Raw genomic sequence first — 26,797 nt, 5'->3', positions numbered from 1 at the left:
CCTCTCAGGGCTGGGGGACCTTCCAGTTGTGACTCAACTTGTGTAAATGCAGAGGGAGGGCTGGGCCCACAGGGTGCGGGGTCTCTGAGGAAGGCAAGGGTGGGGAGGTCTTTCTAGGGTCCCGAGGATAAGAGGCCAAACCGTGTGGGCAAATGCCACCTCGCTCTAGAACAGAGATGGTCTCTGTCCCAGGAGGCCTGGGCCCCGTGACAGCAGTGGGCATAGCTGGGGACAGCCAGGTCATTCCAGGGGAGGTGGCAGGAGGAGGCTACTTCTCCCAAGGGGACGTGGGATGAGATGAGTAGGATCTGGGCTGGGGGTGGGGTCCTGGGGGAGGTCCCGACCCCTCTGTACAAAGACGTGGCTGGACCAGATGCTCTCAGAGCCAGCTACCAGCTCTGGGCCCCAGGACCACGGACCCTGGGCCCACAGCTGCCGTGAAGCGTTAAGTCCCATGAGTGCCCTGAGCCTTGGAGCTGGGCCCGCCACTTGTCTGGAAGGTTCTTGGGGTCCCCGCCACCAGCGGGAGCAGTCCACTTGGACCCGGGCGGTCAGTAGGGCCGCCACACGGCCTCGTCCATGCGGCCGGGCGTGCTCAGCGCGGTAGGCGAGTTGCTGTGGCTGCCATCGGCCTCCACGCCGTCGCTCTGGCCACCCAGGCTGGGGTTCATGAGGTTGCCGGTGGCGACAGAGGCGGCGCTGCTGGGGCAGGAGGCCAACATGCGGGTGGGCGAGCGGTCGCCAGCGCTGCTGCTGCCGGCCACCATGGAGAACTGGTAGGAGCCGGAGGACGCGCCGTAGTAGAGGTGGTAGGGGGAAGGGCTGGCCTGGAAGGGCCCGCTCTGGTTCTGCGGGGCCCCCGGGTAGGGCGGTGGGAGGTAGGTGTGGTGGAAGCGGCTGGTGGCCGGCATGCTGGCCACGCTGAGGCTGCCGATGCTCGTGCCCGAGGGTGTGGCGCTGTAGGGGAAGGCGGCCGACATGGCCCCTGGGTAATGCATCCGGGGGTCGGGGAAGCGGCTCTCCGGGAGGGTCGGCAGCGCTGCGAAGGAGCGGTCAAACTGGCGGGGGTCGGAGAAAGGGTTCAGGTCGGAGGTGCCTGGGGGACAGCAAGGAGGATGGTCAGTCACCGCCTGACACCACTCCGGCGGCCTTTCTTCAAGAATGACCTCGGGCTCTGGTTTACAGGCCCATCTAGGGGGATCCCTGGTGCTACATGTGGCTCTGCTCCCACCGCCCTGAGCTGCTCGGGGGCTGGAGCCTGCTGATTCCCAATCCGGTCCCACCTGGGAAGCAGGTGCGAGCAGGGGTCTGGGCTGTGGGTGGCCCCGGGCTCTGCCGGGGCAGGCAGAGGAGGGGGAGGGCTTTTCTCTCCTCCCGGCATCCTCTTCCCAGCCTAGCCATGCAGAGGCCTGTCGAGGGGGCAGGTGGGCTCCCCGCTGGGCTGTGGGTGCATGGGGAGCCAAGGGCGGGGCCAGCACAGGCCGCCCAACAGCCTGGCCTGGCAGGTTCCCCTCCCTCTCTCGCTCTCGGTAAAGAGGGTCTCCAACGGTCCCGTGAGATTGGGAGTCAGGCCCTGCTCTCGCAGACGAGGAACCAGGCAGAGAGAGAAAGGTGGCTTCTCCTGATGCTGCACAGAAAGGACTGGAACTCATCACGAGGCCTCTGCTTTCTGCTCCCGCTGGGGTGTACGTGCGTGTGCGCCTGCACCTCTCCTGCCCAGGTGGGGCTCAGTTAGGTTACAGGAGCTTCCGCCTGTGCTGTGGCAGCTGGGTCCACGGCAGCTCTGTCCATCCCCCACCGCCCCCCCCCAACCCGGCCTCAGCCTGGGCCTGTGTCTCCAGGGCTGCCCTGCAGGCTGGAGCTGACTGGTGGCCAGACAAGGATCAGATGCCACCCTCACCCGCCTCCACAGCAAAGCGAGACAGATGGCAGCCAGAGGGGCTTGGTGGCCTGGACCCTGCCCTTGTCACAGAGAGACCCAGTGTCCAGCCCAGGCCTCACCCTGGCTCCCCCAGGAGTTTGCTCCAAGACAAAAGCATCCCAGCCTCTGCCCCGTACTTTTGTAATCACAGACCCCCCCAAACCTCAACACTCAAAGGGGTTCAGGATTGAGTCTAAACCCCTTGGTAGGAAGACTGAGACTCAGAGAGGGTGAGGCACTTGCCTAAGTGTCACACAGCACATTGGACCTACACAGAATCCTAGGGCTCTCAGTCCTGAGTTCTGACACGTGCCTGAAGGGTAACTGTCCCATCTTTGAGGCAGCACAACTGTGTGGTCTCTGAGGTTGGATACTTATCTTAGTTCTGACACTTACTAGCTGTGTGTCTTTGGGCAAGTCACTAAACCTCTCTGTCCCACATGAAAAATGGAGACAATAACAGTTCCTAGGGATTAAATTAGTTAATACATGTAAAGTGCCTACACTGGGCACACAGCAGGGGCCTGATGAGGGTTTCTGCTGCCACTGCAGCTGTGACACCTCCTGTTCTGGGGACTCAGGAGAACCGGCTCATTCAGGGCCCTGCAAAGCTGATCCCCTGACCCTGGGCCTTCCTTGTACCCTGGCCAAGGGGTGACTCTGGGCAGCAGTGGGGAGGTGGATGAGCCCCCAGCAGCAGTCTAAAGTCTGTCTGTTCCCAAGCTCTCTGTCCACCAAAGACTAGGGGCCAGAGAGGGCTGAGGAGGAGGCCAGCCTCTGCCCCTGGCCAGCTCCAGGTGTGCACCGCCTGCCGTGCCTGAGGCGTGGCTGAGCTGCAGGTGCCCTCAGGCCTCATTCCCCAGATCTGCTTGAGGTGCTGTGCGACCTCAGATAAGACTTGTAACTTCTCTGGACTTTGGGGTCTTCCCAGCTCAGCTGGGGGGGTGTTTCCTCAGCAGCAGGCTCTGGTCCCGGATGTGGATGATACGGGATGAGGCTCCGGGCTCCAGGTGGGGAGATGTGGGGGCTAGGGGCCGGGAGACGGGGGCCTTCTGGCCCATCTGGACCCTCCCTAACAGATCCCTTGGCTGGTCAGTGCTGCCCTGAGGCCTAGGGGGTCGGAGGAGCCTGGCTCCTGCCCTCATCTCTGAACCCCAGGGGAGGAGCCTTGTTGGCAGCGCCTGGCACCCCGAGCACAGCCAAGCATGAGGCTAACACTTGCCCTGAGCCCAGGGGAGCGAGCGCTGCCGCCTGACAGGAGGGACCCCAAACAGGGAGCCCAGGATGCGATGGCAGGGCTGTAGCCTGGGCCTCCGTGCCAGGTGGGCCCTCGGGGGTCATGTGGGCTGCGGGCAGGCCTGCCCGGCCCTCTCACCGTCCTCTCCTGCCTCCCTCCCCAGGTGGGGGGAGTGTCTGCCCTCAGCACCCCCTCAGCTCCTGCCCCCAGCCCCGCCCCCTCCAGCCCAGTAGCCCCAAGAAACCCGAGCTGGCCAGGCCTCTGTCGAGCAGCCAATCCCAACACTGGAAGGAAATGTTTATTTTCTTCTCCAAATTGCCCCAGCTGCTGTGTGGTGGCTGAATGAGGCCTTTGAGCTGTGAGAAGCCCCCATTGTGGGCGGTCACAGCCAGGGGGCTGGGGGCTGGGGTACGGAGGGGTTGGGGCCTCGGCACTGCTTGCCAGTCACCAAAGCTGGGGGGTCAAAGCTATTAACAGGAACCAAGAGAAGTGGTGGTGGGGTATCCTGAGGGGGACCCCCAGGATGGAGTCTGAAAGTAGAGGCTTGTCCCACCAGGAGGGGAGGGCCAGTGAGAGGGACTCCCCAAGCCTGGCCCTGCCAACACCCCTGTGACAGATACCTCCTTCTTCCCACTTTACAGATGAGAAAACTGAGGCTCAGAGAGGTGAAGCGACTTGCCTAAGATCACACAGCCAGTGCCTGGCAGAGCCTGAATTCCTAGCCAGGTCCACCTGACTGCAAAGTTCACGTTCCTTCCTTGGTCTTGGTTGTCAAAAGCCCTTCCTCTCACTCCAAAGGGGACAGGCCTGAGGACGGGGAGGCCTGGCTGGTGTGAAGGGCCACAGAGGCTGCCTGAAGTCCAATGCTGTGGGTGGCTAGCGAGCACCCTGCCTCAGGATACAGCAGAAGGGGAAGGACTGGGTCAGCCACTATCCCACACAGGCCCGACCTCCTCTCCTCCCAGCCTCGGGGGAGGCAGGGGCTCTGCCTGCTGCTGGGCTAGGCCTGGCCCTCTGGGGCTGGACGGAGGGTGGGTAGGCCTGCCTCAGGCTCCAGCAGGTGCTGATTCCCAAGCTATGTCCACACAAATGGAAAGAGAGGTGGGTTCTCCTTCCACGGGAGCTGCTGGACAGGACGCCACTGTTAGCCCCCACCTGCTGGGTTCCAGGGCCCCCCGGCTGGGCCCCAGCTCTGCCCATGTCAGGGAAAGGCCTGGAGTGTTAGACCACTGTACCTGCGCAAAGGCTGGCCTGCCAGGAAGGGGAGCGTGGACAGCTTCTGGGCAGGGTGGGCATGAGCCCAGAGGACATCTTACTGCCTCTTGAGCTCAGACCCCTCTACCCTGCAGCCCCCCTGGCTCAAGAGTTGCTGAGTGTTTCAAACTCGACAGCCCGTGGCTAAGAGCCTGGACCTGGGGCCTCTCCCCACCTCGGGGGCTCAGCAGGGCCAAGGCCCAGCTTCCCAGGCCAGAAGGGAGGTACTGTCTCTTCACACCACGGGGCTGCATCAAGTCCCCCTGCCATGGCATTGTGCCTGGCACACATGGCCAGGGCTGGGGGCAGGGCCTCCCTTAATGGAGAGACCCAGCAGGGACTCCCTCTCTTGTGCCCTCAGAAGTACAGGAAGCAGGTGCTGTGGACACTTTGAACCTGGTCATTGATGCGCTGTGTGACCCAAGAGTGGCCCTTAACCTCTTAAGCCTCAATTCACTCATCTGCCAAATGGGTTCTAACCAGGACCTGGAGGACCAAGAAAGAACAGACACCCACGGTGCATGACGGCCGCAGCCAGCCCTCCCGGCCACGTCCAGCACTGCTGCCGAGCACTCTCCACCCCTGCCTGGCCTGAGGGTCAGCTGCGCACTCCGCCTCCTGCACCCCAACCCACCGGCCAGGAGAACCTGGACAGCAGCGTAGATGTTCACCATCTGACCACCTACCGAGCACCTGCTATGTGCCAGGCCCTGTACACCCGGACGGCCTGCCCGAGACAGGCTCACACGTGCCTGCCGTGTCCATCTGGCCAAGGGGTAAAGACTCCATCCTGGGCCTCCGCCCACAGGCCTCCCTCCTCCTTCCTGTTTGGGAAGAGTCTCTGGGCCAGGCGGGGACCTTTCTCAGGAGATGCTCTGTCTCTCTCCAGGGACAAATTCACTTCACAGTTTACAAAGTTTGAGTGCAGTAACGTCATCTGAATGTCGCCCGAGGCCCAGGCAGAGGCATCCACCACCACCCCGCTTTCAGATGAGAAAGCTGAGGCCTGGGGGGCTGTGACGTCCTTGACAGACACGTGTCTGTCTCAGGCTCCTGGGGCGAGGCCTGCCCAACTGTAACGGGTGCACTGGGGGACTAATACCCATTTCCCGCCGGGCACAGGGAGCCCGTGGAGGGCAGGGACTGTGCCTGTCTATTCATCCCTGGGGCCAGGCACCACGACGGCACAGGGTGAGTGACAGTAAGTGTTTGCTGAATGAATGAAGGAAGGGCTGAGCCCAGGACCGGGCAGAGCAGGCCCTCAGAGCAGGCCGCGTTCCTTTATACCAAACACCAGGGTGGTGCAGCCGGCGACCCTGGGATGAGCTTTGGGTCCGGAGCAGAGAGACCGCTTCCAGGCCGCCGTCCCCTTCTCCCACCGCAGCCCCCCTCCCTGCGACGTACCTTGGATGGGGGTCTGGGCCTGGCTGCTGAAGGGGCCGGCGGTGCTGAGCGAGCCTCGGGGGCTGGGCGCGCTCGGCGTCACCCGCATGCGCAGGCGCTCCAGCTCCCCGAAGCGGTCGGGGAACGCCTTGGTCTGGTCCTCCAGCTTCTGTCGATGCCCTGCAGAGCATGAGAGCCCGTGAGAAGCTGGTCCCCGTGAGTCTCAGGAGGCAGAAATGCCTTGCTCTGCTGGGAAGTTCTCCCTGAGGTCTACCCTTAGGCCTCTGTAGGGAGAACCCAAAGGCCACTACCGATGTCTCTTCTGAACAGAGAATGGTCAGTACATGCTGCCCTGGGGCTGCCATCATCTCACTCGTACCGTCTTATGCCACAGGTGAGGCTCAAAGAGGTTCCAGGCCACAGAGCCAGTAAGTTGTGGAGTCAAGATTTGAACTCAGCGTTCAAATCAAAGCCTGCGACCTACACCTGTACGCTACGCTTTTTGGCAGAAGGGGAATCTGAGGCAACAGGCACGGGAAAGGGGCTTAAGCAGGCTCCCATGGGAGGCAGGGAGAGAACCCAGGCATGCTGCCACTGTCTGCCCCCCAGCATCCATCCTGCCTGCCATTCACATCTGCAAGAGGAATGGGAGATGGCCCCGGAATGGGAATGCTGGCTCCTCCAGCCCAGAGCTACCCTGGGACCCCCAGCACATGCCTTCTCCCCTCTGGGTCTCAGACAGGAGGGGAAATTCACCACGATGCTGGGAAGTGGAGTGGGGCGCTGTGTGAGGGGCTAGACTCCCATCTCTGTCCCGAAGCTGGGAACAGGGGACCAGGGCACCTGGCTTGGGCATCACACTTGGAGAAACCGCCAGCATTTCCCAGTATCCCTCTGCCACGGCCCACACAGGAAGGACCCCAGCCTCGTCAAGATGGCCATGCCCCTGCCTTTAAGCAGCCAGCCGAGGCCACCCTCAAGGCTTCTCGAATGACATCAGGCTTGCAGGGACCACCACCTCTCTCTCTCTCTCTCTCTCTCACACACACACACACACACACACACACACACACACACACAAACACACCACTTTTTCAATTACTCATTTTACATTTCACAAGCAAAGTATGAATAGCTACAAAAATAAAAGCATTACAGGTAAGGCTAATGGCCCCTCTGACCCACCCTAAATCCCTGCCCAGAAATCCCCACGTGATCAATTTGGAGGTCTTTCTTTCCAGCCGTTTTTTGGTTTCACGTGCATGCAAAACACAGAGCAAGTTTCTCACAGAACTTTCTTGAATGGTCTCAGCCTGGCTGTATCATTCTCTAACTTGCTCTTTCAGTAGCACACCTGGGGGGCCACCTCAGTTTCCTTATCTGATAGCTGGAGAGAGTAACCCAGCCCCAGAGAAACAACAGAGCTCCCGCAAAACCTCGGGAGCCCACCCCGGGGCACAGTGAGGGGCAACAGTGGGGGGCGGGACGGCCTCACTAAGCCTGTGGGTGTCCCTCGTTCCTGCTCGTCACATCCCCTGGAGGCCGCAGTCCCCTCAGCCGTTCCTCTCAGATGGACACTTAGCTCACTTCCAAATGATCCCCCTGCATGCAGGACTCCCAGGAATATCTCTGTTCACACACCTCCTTGTGTCGGGGGATTTCTCCAGGGCAGACCCTGTGTTATAACAGACTCCTCACTGAGAGGACCGGACATTCCTGGGCTCTCCTGATCAGCCTGTCAGCCGAGGTTGGCCCGTTGGGCTCCACCTGACCCTGAGGGAGGAGGCCAGGCAGACAGGTGGGCCTGGTCCTCTTTTTACAGACAAGGGAACTGCAGTTCAGAGAGGTGAAGAGGCTTGCCCGAGGTCACACAGCGAGGAAAGAGGGAGGATGTCTTAGACTTGGGATCCTTGGAAAAGAAGTGTGGGGAGGGGCTAAGGGAGAGGGGAAGGCTTGCCTGAGTCCTGGGGTCTTCAGTGACACGAGGAACCTTCTAGATTGACAGAGAAAGAAGAAGGAGAGAGAGGTAGCGGGAAGTAAAACAAAACTCCTCACCAGGCTTGCTGAGGCTTGGAAAATGGTGTCCTAGGGGCCTGGAAGGTGTGAGATGACTCTTCACTGCCACTGGGAGTGAGGGGACAGAGGTGGGGACTTCAGAATGGGCCTGACTTCTGATTTTCAAAAGGGGGATGCAATGCATTCTGGTACACACAGGCCCCTAGTCTTGCTACACACCACTGTCACAAGCTCAAACAGGCATGTGAGAGCCCTTAGAAATGGAACAGGTTGTCCCAGGAGCCTCAATGGGCTCAGCAAGTCACCAAGAACCAGGGACCCAATTTCCCCTCCGAGGAGGCCCCAGGCCTGAGCCCATGGGACATCCAGCTGCCAAAATGAGACCACCTGGCTCCCAGCCGGGCCCCCCACTGCGCCTCCCAGGACCCTTGGCAACAGGAAAAACGTGGGCTGGGGGTAGTTTGGCTGGAGCTGGGGCCACCAGGTTAGATGACTATGGGGGCTGGGCAAGTCGCATAAATGAGGCACATGGGATGCGTAGGGCCTGGGGCAGACTGGAGAGGGTGGGCCTCGTAGAAGGGGCCGTTGCCATCCAGTCCAGCTGACTGGTGCCCTGGTGGGGGTGGACCCAGTGTTGCCAGAGCTTCCAGTTTACCGGAAGCCATAAACCTGCTTTTATGTGAAGCCTCCCGTATTTTATGTGTTGGCAATTCAAATACTGAAAACAACAACAAAATAACTCGACCACTGTGTAGAACATGTCCTGTTCAGGGGCTGCCGGTTTGCATCCTCCAAGCTTGGGATTTCATTTGCTGGTTGGTTGTCTAACCTTAGCCATCGAGGACTGGCTCATGGATACCCCTCAGGACGTGGTCTCTAGGGAAGTGCCGGACGGCCTGGCCTCAGTCCTGATCGGCCTTGGAGGAAATGCTGTTGCCCTGGCTGCCGAGGCCACTGAAAATGGCAAGGCAATGTGGATGAGCTGGGGCATGAATGAAGTCGGAACAATCTCAACAGGCAGGAAGCCGGCTGGATAGATCTGGAGACCGCAGACTGACCTGACAGCAGCTCAGGTGCAGAGGATCTGGGTGTCTTAGTCAACCACAAGCTTGAAGTGAGCCAGTGGGGTTACACGAAAGCTGGTGCAAAACCTCAGGCCTCGTTATCGCCACTGGCTAATAAAGTCCCGTTTCTGAGTCACACTGTGCACTATGTGTCTAGAGATACTCCTCTGGGCCAGTGGAAGGAGGGAGGGGTTCGCAGCCAGCCTGGGTCCGAGGATGGGCTCTGCCGCCTGGTGGCCTCACTCCTTTCCCCCACCCACCCCGAGCCACGGTGTCTGCATCGTGGTGCCCTCGCAGGTCGTGGTGCTGGCCAAATAAGGTGACCGGACGCTCTCCACCCACCTGGGGCCCCACCATCTGCACGGTCACTTCTACCCCAGCCTGTGCCAAGGGACGCAGGATCATCATCCCCACATAGAGACCAGGACACGGAGGCCAGGAGGCTAAGTCCTGTCCGGGACACAAAGCCAGACAGCGGAGCTGGCGTCGGCACCCAGACCCCGACTCCAAGTCCAGTGCTCTTTCTCCTGACACTTCCCTTTTGGTCCCATTGTACAGATGGGGCCACTGAGGCTTCAAGATGAGCCCTACACTAAGCGGTTGGTCCGGGATATAAATCGGGTAATGTGGTCCCAGAGCCCACGCTCCCACCACATGCTGCTCTGCCTTCACGCAGGACAGACTTCCTGGAGGAGGAGTTTTAACAGCACTTGGGGAACTGCTTCCTTGTTGCTGTGGAATGCTGGAGCCACGGCCCAGGAGGGGCAAGGGGGAGCTGAGATGACTCCACGTGGCCAGGGCGCCACAGAGTCTCAGAGCCACGGGGCCTGGGCCTTCACACTGGGAGCAGAACGGAACTCCCTGTGCCTGAGGAAAGAAGATGTGCCTTCAGAATAGACCTCTTTCATTCGGCTGCCCACAGTGAGAGCTGGGTGGGGAGCCCTGGCCCAGCTCACTAGGTCACCAGGGGCCCAGCCCTTTCATGCTGGGACTCCGTTTCCCATCTGCACACACTGCTCACTGAGGCCCCTCTAGCTTTGAAAGTCCCTGACTTAAGACTGCAAGACTCAGCCACTGGCCAGGATGAGCCCCCCACGGGCACCCCCATCACCGCCTCCTGCTGCTGCTGCTCCCAGGGTTTCTCTAGTATTTATTCTCTGCCTCTTCCAGGAAGCCCCCTTCTCCCAGCACCTTGCAGGCTAAGAGCAGTAGCTAGCAGGAACGGAAAGAAAAACAGTGGCCGACACTTACTCAGTGCTTCCTCCACTCCACTGTCTAAGCGGTTGACACGCTCTGCCTTGTTTCACCTGCATTATCCCCATGAGGGGGTCTACCACTGTCCCTAGTTCACAGGTGAGAAAACTGAGGCTCAGTGAAGGCCAGGGACATGCTCGAGGTCACATAGAGGCACCTGGCCACCTTGTCTTCCCGGAGCCCATCTTGTAGGAAAGGAGCCTGGGTTTGGAAAGTCAGGGGCTCCAAACAATGGGTGTTAGGACCCAGCCCGGGCCCAGGGCCCAGAGCAGGTGCAGGATTACAGGCCTGGAAAGAAGAAGATGAGAGGGTCTCAGTGGACTCCACCAGGAGCCGTGCCCTGCTCGGAAGCTCAGCGCTGAGCGTCCAACCCTCTAATCACACCCTGCTCTAACCCACCAAGTCCCTCTGCTCCTCTGGGCCTCAGTTTCCACAGCTGTCAAGTGGTTATCATAGTGTCTAACCCCTGAGTTGAGGATGAGCTAGAGGACAGGCCCCAAGTGTTTCAAGGCAGAGCACTTTGTGCAGAGGAGGGGGACTGCCTGGGGACGGCCCCACCTTGGCCCTCTGGACCTCGCTTGGGCTGCCTGTCCGCCTGCGGCGCCTGGGCTCAACTCACTGACAGCCCGTGGGACGGCACCTGCTCCGATCCTCACTTATGACCCTCCAGGACCCAGCGGCCCAGGCCTGTCCCAGGCAGCTCTTACCCACTGGGCCACAGCTGTGTCACCTGTGAAGTGGAGCTCACACTCTAACTCCTGAGTCTGGGGACAGGCCGGGAGAATTAAACAGCCCACCTGGCCGTGGCACTCAAGGAAGGCACTCTGGGTTTACAACCCCTCCTCAATGGATCTGGACAGTGGGAGGGCCCAGCCTCGCAGGTGTGTGAGAAGGATAAAAGTTGGGGGAGGAACGCTGGGGCCTAGCCAGGTGGGTGACTCACCCGGCATCTCTCAGCACCGGGTCCCCACACCTGCCAGGTACCTGGTGCTTCAGGGGGAAATCCAGGGGCCATCAGGGCCACGCCCTTGCCTTCACACTGGCCTGACACAAGCCCCTGTGATGAGAGTGGCAATCGCTTGAGCAGACATCTACGACGTGCCAAGCACTGTGCCAGGCAGGCCACGCGTGTCGTCTACAAAGGCCACGATCCTCCGAGAGACCGCTATCATCACAACCATTTTACAGATGGGAAAGTGGAGGCACATGGTCAAGGTCAAACCTGGACTGGTCAGCGTGTTGCATGGAGCTCAGCTGCTAAGGTCTTGACTTCCCAAGACCTCCAAGAGAGCAGAGCTGGGTTCCTTGGCAGTGAGGCCCGACTGGCAGGAGGCCAGCTCAGTGTCCTGCCGCGGTGGGGTGAGGGGGGCAGGAGGCCAACGGGAGCAGAGAGCAGGGAGAAACAGAGCTGGGCGGGGCCCCAGGAGCAGCGTGGTCTGCAGGCAACAATGTGGGCTCCAGCCATGGGGCCCTTCTCCCATCGGAAGCCACTTGGCCACCTCCTCGGCTGCCCGGCCTGGCCCTGGTGCGGCCACATCCCATACACAGCAGCCACTGTCTGTCCAGCCGTGGGGTGGGGCACCCGGGCCCAAGGCCCGCTCTGCGGCCTGTCAGGAGATTTACCCCTGGTTCCTAACAGCCGAGCAGAGTCGTAGGTGGGGGCTGAGCCCCAGGTGGTCTGCCGTGAATTGGCCCCCTGTGAGCAGATGAAAGCCAGTCGGTGGCTAGGCAAGGAACCAGGCGGGTGGGGGGCCAGCGGCTCTCCCAGGGGCACAACTGGGGCTTCCAGTGGCCTGGAGTTGATTAGGGGAACCGGGGAGGTCCAAGGTTAACCCCTTCCCTCCTGCTGGGTGCACTCCCCCTGGGGGTGTGGGGTCCTGGGAGCCAGGGGCCAGGAGCAGTTGCCTCTCCTCAAGCTGGGCATCCCTCCAATCCCACCTGGAGCTGAGGACAGAACTGTGGCAACTTCAGGACGGCCACAGTCCTAAAGTTGCAGGCTCAGGGTCACTTTTCCTGCCCACGTCGTCTCCCGCCCCCAGCAGCCCCAGTGGCTGTCTGCTCACCTCCTTCAGGCCTCTGCTCAAATGTCACCTCTTCAGGAGGCCTCCCCTGTCCCCCTCCCACTGTGGGTCCCCGCCCTGCACTCTCCACCGCTCCCCCCCGACCCCCAGCTTAGATTTTCTTTGCAGGGCTTCTCACTACCTGAAATTAAACTAGCTAATCATCTGTTTACCTCGTTTATTTATTCAACAAATATTTACTGAGCACCTACTAAGTGCTCACGTCCGTGTTCCAGGGTCTACATCAATGTCTGGCAAAGCAAAGAACCCCCACCCCATGGAGCATATATAGTAGTCAGGGGAGATGAAAAATATGTGAAATAAATGAGTGAACTATATAGCATCTTAGGAGGTGATAAGTAAAATGAAAGCCGGGAAGTGTAAGGGCGAGAGGGGGATGCCTGTGTGTTTGATTAAAACAGCGTGGTCAGGGGAGGGCTCACTAAGAAGTGTGAGTAAAGACTTCAAGGTGGGAAGCAGCGAGCCACACGTCTGGGGTTGTTGGGGGAGGCGTGTCCCAGGTAGAGGGAACAGCAGTGCAAAGGCCCTGAGGCAGAAGTGTGAAGCTGCCCAGTTTGAAGACTGGTCAGGCGGCCAGAGTTGGGTAAGTGAGGAGAAGGGTGTCAGAGAGGAAGGCAAGGGGTAAAGGGCACAGATCAGGTTGGGCCTCGTGGGCCATGGTGACAACAGCATGGTTTACCATTTCTCCCCACCCCTAGTGTGTGAGACCCAAGAGGGCCAGAGCCCATCTGTTGGTTCACTGCAGTGTCCCTAGCTTCTAGAATAGTGCCTGATACATGGTCGGTACCCAGAAAAATATTTGTTGAAATCATCCCATGTACACTTTGGGGAAGAAAGGGCCCTCAGGCAAGATGTCAGAACAGCCCCCCGCCCATGGCCTCAGGCAGCATGGAGAACCTGTGTCCTGCCCTCCCAGCTACGGCACCTGCTAAGCCTGGGAGACAGGGTGAGCAGTTCCCACACTGCAGTCTACCCCAGGCTCGCCAGGCGCTACACCGCCTGCTGCCCCGTATATTGGATCCTGCTCCACTGCTTCTTTACCAGCCCCCGGTGACTCTGAGGGACACCAGCACCGAGAACCTCAGAAACCAAGGCCACACAGGCAGGAAGCCACCAAGCCAGCCTTCAAACCCAGCCGGCCACCTGGCTGCAGACTGGGCACGCTCTGCAGGGCAGCGGAGGGGAACGACCTGGCCACAGAACCCACAGCCGGGCCTCGGGGATCTGCAGGCGCCTCTCCCCGGCTCCCGGGACCAGCCTCTACTCCCACCCCTCCCCAAGGAAGGCTCAGCCCTCACACGGAGTCGGGGGTCACAAAGCAGAAGAAAAGCCCCGAAGGGAAGCCCTGTGACAATCCATCAGGGTTGTTGGGTACCTCCTGCAGGCCAGGCAGCTGTAATTCACGTAAAGCTCACAAGTCCCCGGAGCAGAAGCTAATATCATCCCCATCTTACAGACGAGCACACTGAGCTAGGAAGGCCCTTCTGAGCGGCCCTTGTTTCCCTGAGCCCCAGGCTGGAGCCCCTGCGGTGCACCGAAGCTCACCCTTGGGCAAGTGGCTCGGTCTCCTGGCATGTCTCCTCCTGGGGTTGTCGAGGATCAATTAGGAGACTCTGGGGGACTTCCCTGGTGGTCCAGTGGTTAAGACTCTGCGCTTCCAATGCAGGGGACGCAGGTTCTATCCCTGGCTGGGGAACTCAGATCCCACATGCCGTGCAGCACGGCCAAAAAAAAAAAGAGACCCTGCACAGGGCCTGGCACACAGGGAGTGCTCGTTGACCAGCAGCAGCTGAGCTGCCCTCTGACCACTTATAGGTGGGGAAACGGAAGCTGGGAAAGGAGGAAGGTTTGTCCAAGGTCGCAGAGTGAAGGGCAGGTTGGGGCTGGAACCCAGGGTGCAGGTGAGACCTGCCCTGAGGGCCGGGCAGGGGGAAGAGCAAGCAGGTGCTCAGATGGGAGACTGGGAGATGTGCCGCCTCCCACATCTACTCTTTTCTGTAAATGAGCCTCTGCTAAGACTTTGTTTCCAGTCACTGATCTGGCCCGTACCGCCTTGCTTCTGACTCCAGCTTCTCTCCGCTCCTGATTTCTTTCCCTTCCTCTTGCTGCCTCGACCTATGCCACCCCTTCCCCTACCAGCTCACCCCGAGAAGGGGCTGTCTCATGACTGGGGGACCTCAGGAGAGACGAGCAGGCAAGGACTTGACTGGGGGCTTCCAAGGGTAGGGCTGAGCCTCCACCCTTAGCCAGTGGCCTCGGCTGGGGAGGGTGGGCAGCTGCTCTGGGCTGGGCAGGGCTGAACGTGGAGGGTTCTGAGGGATTCCAGGCATTGGCCGGTCCCTGGGTGCCTTCCCCCCAAGCTCCCAGCGCCCTCTGCTCACATGCCTCTACACAGTGGGTGCTCACTCTTTCGTGGAGTGGCTCCTAACAGCTCATCATCACGTTGAGCCCAACCGCGGCTCCCATTCATCCTGATTCTGCCCCTGGAGACTTCGAGTACGATACCACCTCCCTCAGCGGAGACCTGATACCTCTATTACTATGGCCTGCATTTCTCAGCAGCCACCCTGCTGCCGACCAAGAAAGTTCACCATCGGCTAACGGTGCTAGTGGTGGGAGTACAGAGGGGATGCCAGGTACCAGGGATAAGAGAATACCACAGATACAGAGACTCACAAGGACCCTCTGCTACAGCCAGATGCTATCCACAAGCCATCACTGATCTCCAGGCCTGCAGGCTGGGTGGTATCATCCCACTTCCTGGAGGAGGCAGCTGAGGCCCACAGAGATCAGACCTTGCCCAAGGTCTCCGAGCCAGGCAAGCTGGCTCAGAATCTGCTCTCTGCACCAAGGGCTTATGGCTCACAAGGGCTTCCCAGCCATCACCACCTTGAGACTCTTGGGGTCACTGACCCGGTTCACAGACGACAAAACTGAGGCCAAAAGGGAGCCATGATTGTTCAGAGCCACAAAGTCCAAGACCAGGGGCATGGACCCATCCACATCCACTCCCAGCAGGAAGGACTCAGCAGGAATCTGGCCAGGGCAGGTGCCAGCTGGGAGGTGAGTAACTTGGGCCTGATCACCAGGTTCAGGAACCCGAGGCAGGGTGGAGGAGGTGTGGCCCTGAGAGGCCTACAGGGAAACTCTTCCAGGGCCACCGGGCCCAGCTCTGAGCCTTTCCCAAGTGGCCAGGTACTGGAGTGGGCCCAGGAACTGGACAGATGGGGAGCCAGGCCTGGGTGGCCCTCACTGGCGCTGCCCTGGTACAGCCACACCCCATTCTCAGCCTCCTGCCTCAGGCCCACTTAACCCTGGAACTGGAATTGAAGGCTGCCTCTGGGAAGACTGGGGCCTCCCTGCACCTGAGACAGTGTGACGCCCTGGTCAGGTTCTCAACATCCCCAGGGCTGGATTCTCTCCTCCCTGGAACTAGTGACCCTTTGGTTCAGGATCCCATGAGACAATAAATGTGAGAGGGTTTTCTAAACTGTAAAGGGCCACAGTTACAAAGAGAAGGACACGGCAGCTCTCAATACACCAGGCATGAGCATGCCGTGAGTGGGCCAGTCCACACAAGAGCTCTGCTCAGAGCTCAGGAAGCAGCCAGTCCAGCGATGACCAGCTGCTTCTTTGTTTCACTCATTCATTCAGGGAACACAGGCCTCAGGCCCACTGTGGCAGCTGCCCCTCCAGTTTCCCCAGTCTGAATCTGCAAACTCTAGGTCATTCAGCAGCAGAAGCAATGAAACACAAACTTTCTTTGATGCTAAAGTGCACGGATCAGGGCTCCCTGCACAGAATATGTGCTCAATAAATATTTGCAGAATCAAATTTGCATTCCTGATCTCAAGATGTGGGTCCTGGGGTCAGAGTGTCTGGGCTCTATGTGACTTAAGTCACATGCTAAGACTCAAAGAACGTTTCCAAGGAGGGGATCTGGCCTTGCAGCCCGAGCAGCCCCTACTTCTGATGGCTCCCTCCCTCCGCCACTGGCAGAGGAAGCTGGGGTGGAGTAGAGCAAACCTGGCCCAACCTCCACCCGCAAACACACACACACCACACACACACCACACCACACACACACACACCCCACACACACCACACCACACACCACACACACCACACACACACACATCACACACCACACCACACCACACACACCACACACATCACACACACCACACACACCACACATACCACACCACACACACACACCCCCCACACACACCACACCACACACCACACACACCACACACACACACACCCCACACACACCACACCACACACACACCACACACACCACACATGCCACACACACACACCACACACACACACCACACACACACCACACACACCACACCACACCACACACACCACACACACACACACCACACCACACACACCACACACACACCACACACACCACACATGCCACACACACACACCACACACACACACCACACACACCACACCACACACACCACACCACACCACACACACCACACACACACACACCACACCACACACACCACACACACACACACACACACACACACCACACACACACACACACACACACAACACACACCCATCCTTTTCCTTTCCTTAAAGGTTGCAAATCCATACTCCCCCAGCTGGCCCCCAGTGGGCAGTCATCCCTTGGGGTACAGGGAGCCAAGGGCAGGTCAGGTTGGTTCAGTCATCTCCTCTTCCCAGGATGGCTTCCTACAGCCCGGGCTAAGCACAGGCACACAGTCGGGCGGGGGTGTGGAGCGGAGGACTGCCGTCCGCCACAGCTCCCAGGATCCAGTGCCATCTGTCTGACCTTGGCGACCGCCCTTCCCCCGCTGGGCCCTCCTCCCCGACCCAGGGGGCTGAGTGGCTCCGGCACTTACGTCTGGGCTCCCGGGGTCCATCCACGGTCACCTTGATGGCTCGGTGGTAGGTGGCCACTTGTGTGGGGTTGGTGAACACGGTGATGGTCAGTGTGAAACTCTTCCCTGGGGGGAGTGGGGAATAAAGAAGAGGTTGGCACCTGGAGCTATTCACAACACCCTGAAGCCCTCATCTTCCAGAAGGAGCAGGTCTCTCTACTTTGAACCTGGGCAGAAGATAGGGTTCTGGGTAAAATTCAAGCTGCTGGGGTTGGCATTCAAGGCCCCAGGAGGTCTGGCACCAACTTTACCACATTCCCCTGCCCCACGCTCTGGCCACCCTGGCTTGCTTCCTCCCTGCTTCTTGGCCTTTGTTTGTGCTGTTCCTTCTACCTAGAGACCCTTGCGATTTGGGGGTGGGGAGCTCAGATGAGTACATATTTTTTTTTCATGAAAATAATTAGTGATCTTTATAGAAGACTTTGAGAACACAGAACATATAAAAAAGAAGAAAAAAGAATCACCCACAGTTCCACTAGCCAGAGATAAACACTATTAACATTTATTTGGGTGTTCTTTCCTGCAACCCTTTTTGGGCGAGTGTGTGTTTTTACATAGTTGCAATGACACTAAAACAAGTATTTCCGTACCCTCTTTTTTGTTCACTTAACATCACATCATAAGCACTTATGTCATTAAAAATTCTTCGTAAACTTCATTTTTAATGGCTGCAAAACATTTCAACTCATGGAAGCCTCACCTTTGACTTATCCACCTCCTTACTCTTGGGTGTTACCTTGCTGCTAATTTCTTATTGGCATGTGCAGCTGGGGCTGAAAAAGGACTGATTTGGGAACTGCAGACATTTCATTTGTAGACACAACTGTTATTTCCAGAGCTCTGTTCTATTTTTAGATAGACATTTGGCTCCCAAGTCTCCATTCAAAATTCCTGAGACGGGAGAAAACTTTTAAAATCATCATTTTTGTTTTACCATTTAAAATAAAACGAAAATGGCCTTCTGTTTATAAAAATCTTTGCCTACATCTCTGCTTACTTCCTTAGAATAGATTCCAAGAAGCGGTGAGTGATTTCATCGCGTCAGAGGGTTGGGAGGGATTCAGGGGCATTAATCTCTCCGGTGAGATGACTCTCTGGAGAGGATCGTCGTGATTGGTGTGGGCCCGAGTCTACCGTGATGCTGTCAGCATCTTCGTGACCTCATCTATCAAGGTGGAAAGATCTCTTAAACACTCTTGACTTTGTCGCCTTTGTTCTATTACTAGTGAGACTGAAATTTTTTATATGTTTATCATCTATCCTAATCCAACACAAATCATTGCTTCATGGGCTTTCATACTTTTCTATTAAGGTTTCAATGCCTTAAGGAAAAATCACTCTATCAAGCTTGTTAACACTCTCCTGTCCTGTCTGTGGCAGTCGGTTTCCCACTCCACTGGCCTTTATGTTTCGCTTTCTGACACAAGCTGATTTGCATTTTCAGTTCTACCTCTTGCTGGTGATTTCTCCTGTCATTTTGTGTTTAGAAAGGTTACCTTCAATAAACACCATCCTCTCTACCTTCCACGTTGAATTCTTTGATTCTTCTGGGGGTTTACTGGTTGGGTTTTTCTTCAAAGGGCACCCCAATTTTCCCAGCACCTTTACTGAAGTGAGAGTCCTCTCTCCTGCCCTGTTCTCTACCAGCATCAAAGTCTCCATGCGTGTGAGGCTGGGGAGGGGTGTGGGGGGAGCTTCGCTGATCCTCAAGTCAGATTGGCCTCCTCCTGCCCTGCCCCCGAGCACCCCTGTCTCTGGTCCCCAGTTGCAGGCCCGGGGACTCCCCGAGGGCAGGGGCTGATGGCCCTGTGCACCTGTGTCCCCCCAGGGCTGTCCCCGTCCTCCCAACACATCTCCAGGGCAGGCAGGCCTGATTCCATATTCCCACTTCACAAGTAGGAGACGAAAGCTCGGGGGGGCGGCGGGGTGTGAGAAACGGTAGCTTAGCATGGCTGGAACTTGTTGATCGGTGATGGAGGGAAAACTCCAGCCTCAGAAAGAGGACAACCCAGCACAAAAGAAAACCAGCCAGGCTCCCGGGGCCACATCCAGGAACCCAAGGGCTTCTGAGACTGGGGGGATGTAAGGGGGTAGGGGGACAGAAGGGGTTTAAATTGAGGTGTGACTCAAACTGGGGAAGAGTGGGGCCTCTCTGGAGGGATTTGCCAGAGCTGCCAGCTGGAGGCAGGGGTGGAAATGCAACCCACTCCCGACCTGGAGCTCTGGGCCAGACACCCACCTGGTCCTCACTCAGACCACAGGGGCGCTTTCCATGCTTTCTGGAAACAGGAAGTGCAAAGGCCTCCCGCTCCAGGCCCCACCCCTCCTGGGACCCTCCTTCCCCCCTACTGCTTCCCCTCACTCTGAGGTCTTCTCCCTCCTGGATCCTTCCCCCAACCAGTCAGGTCCTCTCCAGGGGTCCCTGGGCCTCTGACCCTTCCGTCACCTCCTTGGTACCGCAGGGTGCCAAGCCGCTGGGTAGTTGAGGTTGACAGCCCAGGGCTGGATGGGCCCCTGTGCCCCGCACTTGCCAGCTCCCTGGAGTGCTCTATTTCTCACCTTCCTTCCTTCAGGTCATCACTGAAAAGTCCCCTTTCCAGTGAGGCCCTCCCTGGTCACTTTATCTAAAGGAGGCTTTTTTTTTTTTTTTTTTAAGGAGGCATTTTTAACTTGGCATCCCTCTTAGAATTGAGCGGGCTCAGAAACTGGGACAGGAAAAGAAAAAAATGACAACTGTATTGTCCCTAGCCTCTAGCTGAAATTTAGCATCTCTCTTAAGTATGAACGTAGGCAACAAACCACAGAGGCATTACAGCGGTCCCTGTGACCTTGTCACCAACAGACGTCACACATATTTACATATCACATTACAGACGTTGCAGATTTCTTTAAATATCTTTCATGCTCGTCACAACTTCAAAGTCACGGTCGTCATCAAACCCGTTGCTAGATCTTGTTATTTAACAAGCTAACAAGGCAGCACATTTATCACAATTTTTAAAAACGTTTTGCTATGTTTTAATATAATTGGTTTTCATTGCCATCCTTTGTATTTTATTTCATTCTTTAAAAGCACAATTCTGAGACTGTCAAAGGGGTCCATGGGGTAATGAAAGGTTAAGAAGCTCACTCTGAAGCGTCACAGACCTTCCCACTCCCACTCAATCTGCTTGAGTTTCCCCCTAATGCTTATTACTTCTAATAATCTACCTACTTATTTATTTTATTTTGTCTCCCTTTACTAGATTATAAGCTCCCTGGGGGCCAGAACTTTTGTCTTGTTCACTGCTATGTCCCCTAGGACAGCATCTGGCATATAGTAGGTGCTCAATAAATGTTTGTTAAATGAATTAAGGGCAGAGGTTACTGCTCCCATTTTACAGATTAGAAAACTGAGACTCACAGAGGGGCAATGAGTTGACCAGGTCACACAGTATCCAGGCAGAGTGCCCAGGAAGGTTAGAATGTACTGGAGCCTGCCCCTTCGCACCGACCCTAAGCACCTACTCCTGGGGAGTGAGGAGCCCCCACCAGGCAGCAAACCACAGGCTTGCCCTGAGGTCACCAGCCCACCTTAACAGCTTCCTCCCAGTTTCCAGGCCTGACACCATCCCTCCCAGGTACCCACAGAGACCAGGGAGGGAGGAAGGGAGGGGCTGGCACTTGGGAGCAGGAGTGGGAGGGAGGGGCACGTGTCAGGTGCCACAAGAGGCAGGGGCCCCACGAACCACAGGTGGGGAAAGCTGTCTCCCTGAGCGCCCATCACCTCTCTCTCCACCTGGCGGCAAACCCATCCGCCCACCTCTCCACTCTCTTAGAGCAGGAAGCTGAGAGGACAAAGGAGGTGGACAACTGTGCAGGAACCCCGGGCAAACTCTCAATCAGCTGGGAGCCCAGGAATTGCAAATCAAGGTGCTCCCACCGGCCCTGGTAGGAGGCGGAGAAGTCCCGTCTGGAAATAGTTGCTCCTTGGGGCTGAGAGTGGCCGTAGGCGTCCCCGCAGGACCTGGGTCCCTGGATGGAGCAGCAGACACAGCGGGGTCTAGCAGTGTGCCCTTGGGCAAGTCCCTGTCTCTCTTTGCCTGGGTTCCTGTGGGACAAGCTCCACTCACTGGGGTCTCATGGACAGCGGGAGGGGACATCTCTGGGACACCTCTGGATTTGTTCAGTGTCGACCAGGAAGCCATCCACTCCTCCCCCACCAGTGGTCCCCCTAAGCCTGCACCTACACGTTGGCTCCCAAATCTGTCTCCACACACTACGGTTTCTTTTTCACCAGGTCATGACAGTTCAGGAAGTCATGTTGTTTTCATCTTTACCTAGGCCAGTGGCCCCCTCCTAGACAGCATTTTGGGGATGTGTGCTGCGTGGTCCTCAAGAGGTGGGATGTGGAAGGCAGGGGGGGATGCAAACGTCTAGCACTGCACAGGGCAATCAACTATTCACTCTTCCCGTGTGGGAAAAACTTGCTTATGTAGATTCTCTGAGCCATGAGCCTGACTCAGTTTTAGATAAAACAAGGAAAAAGTTTTTACACTCTTTTGATACGTACTGAATTTTCTGGGAGGGAAGACAATTCTTTTTTTTTTTAAATTTTGCTCAGAATTTTGCCAAGAATTGCTCACAGCTTCAGCGAATCATGTCATTGACGGCAGTGCCACGTTCAGACTGAGTCATGTACACCTGGCCTGTCGGGTCGGCCGCAGGGGTCACGGGGCTTCAGCTAGAGGTGCAAACACCCATCCACCTCACAGTGTCTGTCATCTCGCCCCAACATTTACATATTCAAATAGATACATCATTATAAGTTACTTTTCCTTTTTCTCTCCATTATAGCTATGGAATTATATAGATTTTGAATATGCACACAGGTGGATAGATTAAGTTATCTTGCGCGTTTCAATTGTAGGATGGTAGAGGGCGTGCTGCAAAAATTTGGTGTAAGAAGGGGCACTGCGGCCGGCAGGGCGGGGACCTTGGCCCTAATCACTGCAGGAGAATGACTTGGTTTCCTTCCCTTCCTTCTCTTGGTTTACACCTTCAGGCTTATCGTGAGAGCTCTGGGGTGGTATCGTGCGTACGCCTTTACGGAAAGCTACCTTCTTGGAATTAAGACAGATTCAAGGAGTAAAATGCAAGGAAACAAGCAGAAGTTTCCATCTGGTTTCTTAGCTCTGGCAGAAGTCAGAGAGCCAGGGAAAGGCTCTGAGTCCAAAACCCCAGCCTGTCCTGCCTCCTAAAGTGGCCCAGACTGTCTGTGTCAACCACCGACCTGTTCCTCAGAGGGAATTTCCCAGTGGGCAGGAGGGGCACGGCAGATGCGGAGCTGCATGCCACAGGACCCCTGTGTCCTCCTGTCTCACTGCCAGCCGCCTCCACTTCTCCCACTCGACACTTCACACTTTCTGGGTTTCCCCCACCCCCGCCCAAACCACACCATAATCAGAAAATCAGTGACTGTCACCATTCAAAGGGACTGCAAAGATCTCCTCCAGTCCCAGGCATTTGAAGTAACAAAATCTCTGACCTGTATCCAGCTCTCAGCATGTGCCAACTGATATGCTAGTACCCATCTCCTTGATGCTCACAAAAATCCCACGAGGTAGGTAACATTATCATCCCCATGTTACAGACGATGAAACAGAGACACAGAGAGGTTAAGCCATTTGCCCAATATCATCCAGCAAGTCACTGGCAGAGCTGGAACTGAAATCCAGGTCGGCTGGTTGTAGAGCCCAGGCTGTTGAAGACCATGAGCCTCCAAGGTCTGAAAGTCCCGTCAAGTTCCACGGGCATCGGAGCGCCCACTCAGGCCTCTTCTGCCTCCCAGGACCACTGAGACTGGCAAGAGAATGGCTGTGAGGATACCTCATAGACCCAGCCTCCTGCATCTCCCAGAGCCATGACCCCAGCCTCAGCCTTGCCTGCTCCAGGAACACGCTGCTACACAATGCTTTGGAAACCTATCTCCCTCCCGGTGGGCCTTGCAGGGTGGGTGCGGGTCTGTGGGTATAAATACCACAAAGAAATCGTTTTCAGCAGCAGAAGGGCCAGGCAGGGTCTCAGTAACACAGAATCACCGTCTCTTCGCTTTCCGGAGTTCACCTCCCAGAAGAGGGTGTAGGTGCTTCACTGGGCTCCCAAGACCGACCTCCCCTTCTGCTGCAGCTGTAGGGGGCCTCCCTCGCCACCGCCATCTGGTCCTGCGGACCTGGCCACCACCCCGCCGTCCAACTGCATCCAAGCAAGCTACCACCAGCCAGCGGCGAGCGACTCTCCACTCAGGGCTGGGGCTGGGATTAAGTTGCAAAAGGCTTGAGAGATTGGGGATGACAAAAGGGGCTTGAAGACTAATTAGGAGCAGCAATGAAAGCTTAATTCATAAAAGCAAACATTTTCCATCCATCAACCTGCAACCAGTTAAGGGCAACGTCTGAAAGAAATCTGGGCGTGGGGAAGGGAGCCAACAGGAACAGGAAATGTTTGAAAGAATGTAAACTATTTCAGTTTCATAAAAAGTAACAAGTAAACAGTTATTACATGCAAATAATGCCCTGGTTTTAATTAATGCTGAAAAGTCAAAATATGTTTGACATTTGTATGTATACACTGAGCGGCTGGAGAGGAAAAAATGGTGCCCAGATGCCCTTTTCCGAGCAGGACTGGCGGCTCAGAGGGAACTAAAACCTTAAGCAGGTCTTGTTTATTGGTGATGAAAAGTACCATTCTGCCTCCGCCTCTGTCGCAACTGGAAGCAGAGGGAACCTAGCTCACTTTCTTAAGCGGGAGGGGCCGGCTGGTGCTTGGGAAGGACACTCCCCCCTTTTCAGCAGGCTGGTCTTAAAGGGCCAGCGAGCCCTCAAGTCTCCATTTCACCCCGGCAGGGGTTCTAGAACTTCTCCACCCAGAAGTGATGACGGGTTTCAGGTCCCAGCAGCCTCCCACTCAACAGCCCCTGGCAGCAGCCACAGCGGCGTCTGGTCCCGCCTTCCTTCATATTGCCTGAGGAAGATCAGACAGGCAGGGTGGCACACCAGCCATGATTCTAGGGTGGGAGACGGCAGCCTTCAAGCTATGCTTTCCAACATTCAGCATCCTGCACTGCATTCGTTTCTTTTCTAAACCACCTTAAGGCTCGAAGAACTGGTGAAACTGTGGCTTCAGGAGACCGCAGCTGGGGAGAGGCAGCCTCAAAGTGTGGGGGAGATTCCACCCCAGTGGGGAGACTGGCTGGGGCGCTGGGGACCTAAAGACCAAGGATTTGTCTAAATCAGCCTCGAAGCATCCTGCCAAAAAAGACTGACGAGGCCCCATTCTGAAGACAGTGATAGTCTACTATCTTCTCCCAGCACCTTTGTGAGACAAGGGTGCTTAACCGGGAAAGAGGGGAGGTGTGGAAGACTTCACAAGTTAGTAAACCCCAGAAATGGGAGGAAAGTTGTGTCTTTTCCGGCAAAAGACCCTAACGTTCTTCACATCCTCAAAAGGGTCTGTAACACCCTAAGGGGTTCCAAACCGCTGTTTTCGACAGAGCTGGCCCTGAAGACCTGTTTCTGGGGCTGCCACAGGGACCCCAAGACCTCGCTCTCAGCTTCCTTCTCCCCGCCTTTGCCATTGCCAAAGTTGGGCTGGCGCGGTCTCCCTCCCGCTCACCTCGCCCACTGCGGCCCACGAAGCGAAGGTCGTTGAACCTGGCCACCTGGTTCTTCATGACGGCTGAGGCGTTGCGCAGCTCAGCGGAGTAGTTCTCATCGTTGCCGGCCATCACGGTCACCACCGTTCCATCTGGCACGTCCCCCAGAGCCACCACCTGAGGGCATGGGGGCAGGGGGACAGCTTAGGAAGGTAGAGGAGGCCAAGGAAAGAAGGGGAGGAGCTGGGCGGGCAGCTCCCCTAGGTCCCAGGCGCACTGCAGATTTTTCAAATGCGGGTTGGAGAAGAGGTTAAAAACAAGAGCGACCTGCCCCCCAATACAACAAAAATCAAAGGACAAAATCTCTACCTTCCACACCCAAATCCTAGATCAACTGGCTAAGTCACGTCCTGAACAATTTATCCTTTCAATGAAATTTAATCTAAGCGAAAGCAGTGAATGAGCGCAGGCAGTATGTTGTGGGGTGCAGTTCCTCTCTTCCCTTCGGCTTGAGCAAAAGAGGAATCAACACGCTCCTAGCAACCAAGTCTCTAAATGAAAATAATATCATCAATAATAACGGGACTGCTCCCCACATTCAATTAATGCCAGAGCCCTTTGGGGTACAAAATGTGGCCCTGAAATGCAGCCCAGGCCCAGTTTATCTGCCTCTGCAGAGCCTGAATTCGTTATGCAGGGAAAATACAAAATGCAAAACAAACTGGTGTTTTCAGAGGGGTTTGTCCAGAAACCCCCTTTAAAGTGAGAGAGGGGCTTTTGATAGCAGGAGGATGCACCTGCTGGGAATTGCAGGATGGGGGTGGAGATGCCCCCCTAATACAGTCTCCCCCACGCCCCCATCCCAAGGAGCATGGGGAGGCAGATGCCTTTTGAAAAGGAATCAGACTGCAAAGGCAGTCACAGCCATTTAAACGTGGCCACCGCGTGCAGGGACTAGGGATCCAGATGGTAAAAATTTCAAGGAGAAAATGTTTGGGGTCTGATTAAAAAGGCCAGATTTCCTGTCAACATCCTGTCTTCTTTTAATTTCAAAGATTCCTTTTAAGCTCCAAGTGACAGTAAAACCTCCGATCTGAGGATTAAAGTCACACGGGCTTCCCCCTCCCCCTTCTCCCCGGGAGATTTTCCCCACTGGTATTTTAAGATGTCACCCGGGAGACCTCAAAGAGCCACTCATCCCTTTTTCCAATTTGGAGTCGTCTTAATGGGACCAAGGGCGGCCTCAGCTGCCAGGAGCCGCTGTTTCCAGCCACCTCAGGCACCCGCCACCCCCAGCCGCTGGCCCTTCCTGCCTTGCCCTTTCTCACGGCAGCTGTGAGAGGTTTAGGGGAAAACCAAGGCGTTTTCGTTTCATCTCGCTGCCCCCTTAAAAAAATGAAAATGAAACAGTCGCCTACTCCCCAGCAAAGAGAAAAAGCTCCTCTGAATGACTGGGGGTTGCCAGGGGTGGGAGCGCCCCCAGTCTCTGCCTGACATTCGGGATCCCGGCCGCAACCGTTTAGGGTTCGTTTAGGCCCCCGATCCCGGCCTAGAGCCTCCCGGTGTAAAATTTCAGAAGCCGGGAGTTGACGGTGTGAGCAGGAAGTGTTTCTGAAGCAGTGCAGAAGGAGGGGTGCTGCTCCTCTGAGAGGAGGGTAGGCCCTCTCCACCCTCCGCACCCCGCCTCCGGTGTCCTCGCCCTGGTCCCGGGGCTCCTCTGCCCCGCTGCCCGCAGGGCTGTGTCCGAGGGATCCGGGCTGGGGAAGAGCGAAGCCCCATCCGCCCGTTTCCGCATCAACATCTCTCCGCAGGGCTCCCCAAGGGTGGAGGGGCCAAATCCTCTAAAAGTCGTCCGTGTCGGGTGCATCCAAGAAGGAACGCCGAAGTCCCCGGCCGGAGCGCGCAAAGAGACCGCAAGCGCCCGTGGCTCGGCTGCTGGGCTCTAGCCGCGGGGTCGCGGGCACGTCCCCGCCCCTCCCTTTCTGGGGCCCTGGCTCCAGCAGCTGAGACGCCCGAA

General features: G+C 56.9%; 1 protein-coding gene across 1 annotated transcript in view; it reads right to left on the bottom strand.

Moving 5' to 3' along the window:
• Nucleotides 1-551: 551 nt before the first annotated feature.
• The window catches only part of RUNX3 (RUNX family transcription factor 3), a 60,152-nt gene continuing 33,906 nt past the window's right edge, over nt 552-26,797 (bottom strand). The window contains exons 3-6 of the mRNA XM_030874236.2: nt 24,801-24,957; nt 17,109-17,213; nt 5,817-5,975; nt 552-1,096 (exon numbers count right to left, since the gene is read on the bottom strand). Of these exons, the coding sequence (XP_030730096.1) occupies nt 552-1,096; nt 5,817-5,975; nt 17,109-17,213; nt 24,801-24,957 (966 nt within the window). The remainder of the gene's footprint in view (nt 1,097-5,816; nt 5,976-17,108; nt 17,214-24,800; nt 24,958-26,797) is intronic.

Source organism: Globicephala melas, chromosome 1 (assembly GCF_963455315.2).
Source record: "Globicephala melas chromosome 1, mGloMel1.2, whole genome shotgun sequence".
Lineage (NCBI taxonomy): Eukaryota > Metazoa > Chordata > Mammalia > Artiodactyla > Delphinidae > Globicephala > Globicephala melas.
This window is presented reverse-complemented; position numbering and strand designations above follow the sequence as displayed.